General features: G+C 49.8%; 1 protein-coding gene across 1 annotated transcript in view; it reads left to right on the forward strand.

The window, feature by feature from the left end:
* Nucleotides 1-2,086, forward strand: part of Fblim1 (filamin binding LIM protein 1) — a 19,794-nt gene extending 17,708 nt beyond the window's left edge. The window contains exon 6 of the mRNA XM_026782269.1: nucleotides 169-2,086. Coding sequence (XP_026638070.1) covers nucleotides 169-282 — 114 coding nt within the window. The 3' untranslated portion in view covers nucleotides 283-2,086. The remainder of the gene's footprint in view (nucleotides 1-168) is intronic.
* Nucleotides 2,087-4,104: the final 2,018 nt, after the last annotated feature.

The raw sequence follows: 4,104 nt of genomic DNA on the forward strand, positions 1-4,104 counted from the left end.
CTGGTTTACAGAGTTCTTTCCAGGACAGCCAGGGCCACACAGAGAAACCCTGTCAGAAAAAAAAAAAAAAAAAGAAAGAGAAAAAGAAAAACTCTTGTCTCAAAATGCAGAAATATAAGAGCCGAGTGTCCCCTAGGACATGGTCCCACCTGTGCTCTGTCTCCCCAGGACTGCAGTGTCCTTCTCTCTGTGGAGCCCACCGACCAAGGCTGCTACCCGCTGAATGACCACCTCTTCTGCAAGCCTTGCCACATCAAGCGGAGTGCTGCTGGGTGCCGCTGAGAAGCCCTGTGGCTGGCCCGGCCCTGACTTGGTTTCCCTGCCTAACTTCCCTGCATCCGTTCCTTTCGAGCCTCGCTGGGCACCAGTGCACTGCTCAGCCCACGGTGTCTAGACACAAGGCCCCGAGACACGGGGTCTTGGCCTCCTAGTACACAGCACCCCCCAGACTTTCACCTCCTCCTCCGCTGACCAGAAGGCCCCTCGCTACAAGACTGGGACCCTGGCCGCTCTCTGGTGCTGGCCCTGACCTATTTGTGGGGCCGAGTCTCAGGATGGTGCCCTCGTCTCTGACCATGATGCTTGGCTCCCTAGCAGAAAGTGCTGACACCAGCTTAGTGTATTGAACCGAGGTGTTTGTTTGAAGTGTGCCTGCCCAGTTACTGTAGAAAGTGTATTTTGAAAATTAAGAAATTTGCCGGGCGATGGTGGCGCACGCCTTTAATCACCAGCACTCAAGAGGCAGAGGTAGGCGGATCTCTACAGAGCTAGTCTACAGAGCTAGTTCCAGGACAGGCTTCAAAGCCACAGAGAAACCCTGTCTCGAAAAAAAAAATTAAGAAATTTATGCTGGGCCTGGACGCAAAGGCAGGAGGATCTCTGTGAGTTTTAGGCCAGCATGGTCTCCCCGGTTAGTTTCAGGGCAGCCAAAGCTACCCAACAAAACCCTGTCTCGAAAAACCAAAAAGAAAGAAAAAAGAGTGTAGCTTGGTGGCTGAGAGTACCTGCTGCTCTTGTGAAGGACCAGGGTTCACTTCCCAGCATCTCCATGGAGCCTCTGAAGTGCTTGATTTGTAACTCCAATTCCAGGAGATATGGTGCCCTCTACTGGCCTCTTCAGGCACTTGCATGCATGTGGTGCACATACACTCAAGCATGAATACACACACACACACACACACACAAACCTTTATAATCAGCTGTAGTGGCGCATGCCTTTAATCCCAGTACTTGGGAAGCAAAGGCAGGCAATCTCTGCATTTGAAGGCAGCCAAGGCTACACAGAGAAATGCTGTATTTTTTTTAATTAGCTGGGTTTGGCAGTTCACATCTATGATCCTAGTGCTTGGGAGAACTACGCAAACTTGAGGCCTGCCAGGTCTTCATAGAATTCCAGAGCAACCTTGGCTTCATTCAGAGACCGTGTCGAAAAGAAAAGAAAAAAGAAACATAAATGTCTAGGAACTTGACATATTGGCCACCCCTCCTCCCTGCCTGTGGCACACGTGCTGAAGTAGGGATGGGGTCAAGGAGGGTGGCCCGTAACCCCCACTAGCTTACCGGCACTCCTGGGTGCTTTAGTGAGTGGTCTGTGGGCGTGGATTAAGTGCCTTCGATTTGCTAGGTAATAAGGGTGAGGCTGGCTTCCTCCCTCCAGCCCTCCAGCCTTCACTGGGGCTGAGCCTGCACAGGCTCCTTCTCTGTCTTTCCAGGATGAACCCAGGGAAGGGCATACACTTTGTCTCCCATTTGTACCTCCCAGCACCCACTTCAGGCCCTGCAGCCGGGCTACCCATAACCACACTAGAGCGCTCTTCCTTTCCGAGAAATTCATGTTAGGCCTGGCAAGATGACTCAGCCGGTAAAGGTGTATGCCACCAAGCCTGAGTTCTGTCCCTGGGACACTCATGGAAGGAGAGAACCGTTTCCCATAGGCTGTCCTCTGGTTTACACACGCATGCCGCGGGATCACATTTCCACACATGTATACACAAGTAATAGAAAATATAAAACAGAAAAAGGAAAAGAAATCACCTTTGGGCTTTGTAACATCTAAGCTGCATATAGAACAAATTAAACATGATTTCCTTCCTTGCATCTTGTTGGTTTTTTTTTTTTTTTTGGCGAGGGAAGAGTTATTTTCCTTTTGGGTTTCATTTGTGTGAAATAGCATCTTATGTGTCCCAGGCTAGCCTTGAACTACCTATATAGTCCAGGATTGCCTTGGCTTTGAATTCCCCTGTCTCCACCTATATTCTGAGATGATGTTGCTAGGGCTCAAACCCAGAGGTACTGAGACCCTGTCCTGTATATATAGGTGACTAGGGATGTAGTGCAGTGGATTGAATACATAAATCATGTTTTTGAGACCCTGGCTTCCATCCCCAGCACCCAAACAAAAAAATATCTGAATGAAAGCAGATATCGAAAAACAGAGAAGCTGATAAAGTGGTGACGTGCTTCTGGACTCCTTTGGACTTGAATCCCCCTGCTTGTGGGTCTTGGGATGCTGCTGGCTAGCTTGTAGTTTACCCCTGCGGACCCTGGGCTCTATCAAGGCAGATGTGGCGCACGGCCACTAGGGGGCAGCATGGACCAATGAATGAACTGGCAGTGGTACCCGGGCGCCGAGGTTCTTCAGTGTCTCAGCAGCTTCTCACTGCGTGGGGCCGGCAGAAAGCTCCTCCGGCACATCAAGTACCCGGGTTTGCAGAACGGCAGAGACAAAGAACATCGCTAAAGAGTGACGTAGCCACGAAACTTTTCCACCTGTACCAGGATGCGTTCTCTCGGAAGAAGACCTACAGCTGAAGATTAAGCCCCTCACGGGCCGAAACTCTCACCTTCTAGGGAGGGAGCACCAGAAAAACCCAGAATGAGACCTAAGAACATGAACTCCGAACACAACACGAGCAGGAGTAGCTTGGGAGCCTTGAACTTTTCCATAGTCCTGTTCCATGGTCCCTCTCACTGGAGGCCACACCCAGGTACTTGGAGTATGACCTCACTAGCATGCTCCTGCCCCTCCAGCTTCCTACCCAGCTAGAATAACCATCGGAAGGGCTCAGCTAATGGCAAGTCTAAGCAGCCAGAAATCCCGGAAGTTGAGGCAGGAGGCTCTAAACTTCGAGGTCATCCTTCCTTCTTTCCTTTCCTTTCCTCTCCTCTCCTCCCCTCTCCTCCTCACCTCCCCCTCCTGTGGAAGAGCAGCCCGTGCTCTTAACCACTGGGCCATCTCCCCACACCATTCAAGGCTGAGGATGTAGTAAATGTCAGGTCTGCCTGACCTACTTTGAAAGGGTGTAAGAGGAATGGTGTTTGTGGCACATACCTGTAATTCCAGAAATCAGAGGGCATAGGAAGGTGTACAAGGCCAACCTGGGATGTGCAGAGAGAACATGTCCCCAAAACAAACAATGAAAAGGGCCTGTTAGTTCCAAAATCAAGAATAAGACCACCAAAGCTGGGCGGTGGTGGCGCACGCCTTTAATCCCAGCACTTGGGAGGCAGAGGCAGGTGGATCTCTGTGAGTTTGAAGCCATCCTGGTCTACAAGCACTAATTCCAGGACAGGATCCAAAGCTACAAAGAAACCCTGCCTTAAAAAACAAACAAAACAAATTTTAAAAAGAGGTGTTAATCTAAGCTACGTGATAGGGCAGCCATAGTTGCTGATGTGACTTTAGTCCTGCTACCCTGGAAACAAAATGCTAATGAACTTCTCCCTCAGTTTACCTTTGGATATAAAAGCTGTTATTTGAATGAACCCTGAGACTCTCTTCTGATATTGCTGTGTGAACTGTGTCTCAATTATTCCTGTGCCTACACGCTGCTCCAGAAAGATAATTTATGTTGGGGTTGGACCCTGACATAGTGGCGCCTGCAACGTGGGACTGACCGATAAATGCTGGAGAAGTGACCAGATGTACAGAGGAGAAAGTAAGGAACCCGTGAGAGAAAACTGCACCATGGGTGGATACGTGAGTAATAAGCGCTCAAGAATAGAATTATAGAAGCGTAGGATAAGAGCTGGAGAGATGGCTCAGTGGTTAAGAGCACTGGCTGCTCTTCCAGAGGTCCTGAGTTCATATTCCCAGCAACCACA

The sequence above is a fragment of the Microtus ochrogaster genome, chromosome 10 (genome assembly GCF_000317375.1).
Source record: "Microtus ochrogaster isolate Prairie Vole_2 chromosome 10, MicOch1.0, whole genome shotgun sequence".
Lineage (NCBI taxonomy): Eukaryota > Metazoa > Chordata > Mammalia > Rodentia > Cricetidae > Microtus > Microtus ochrogaster.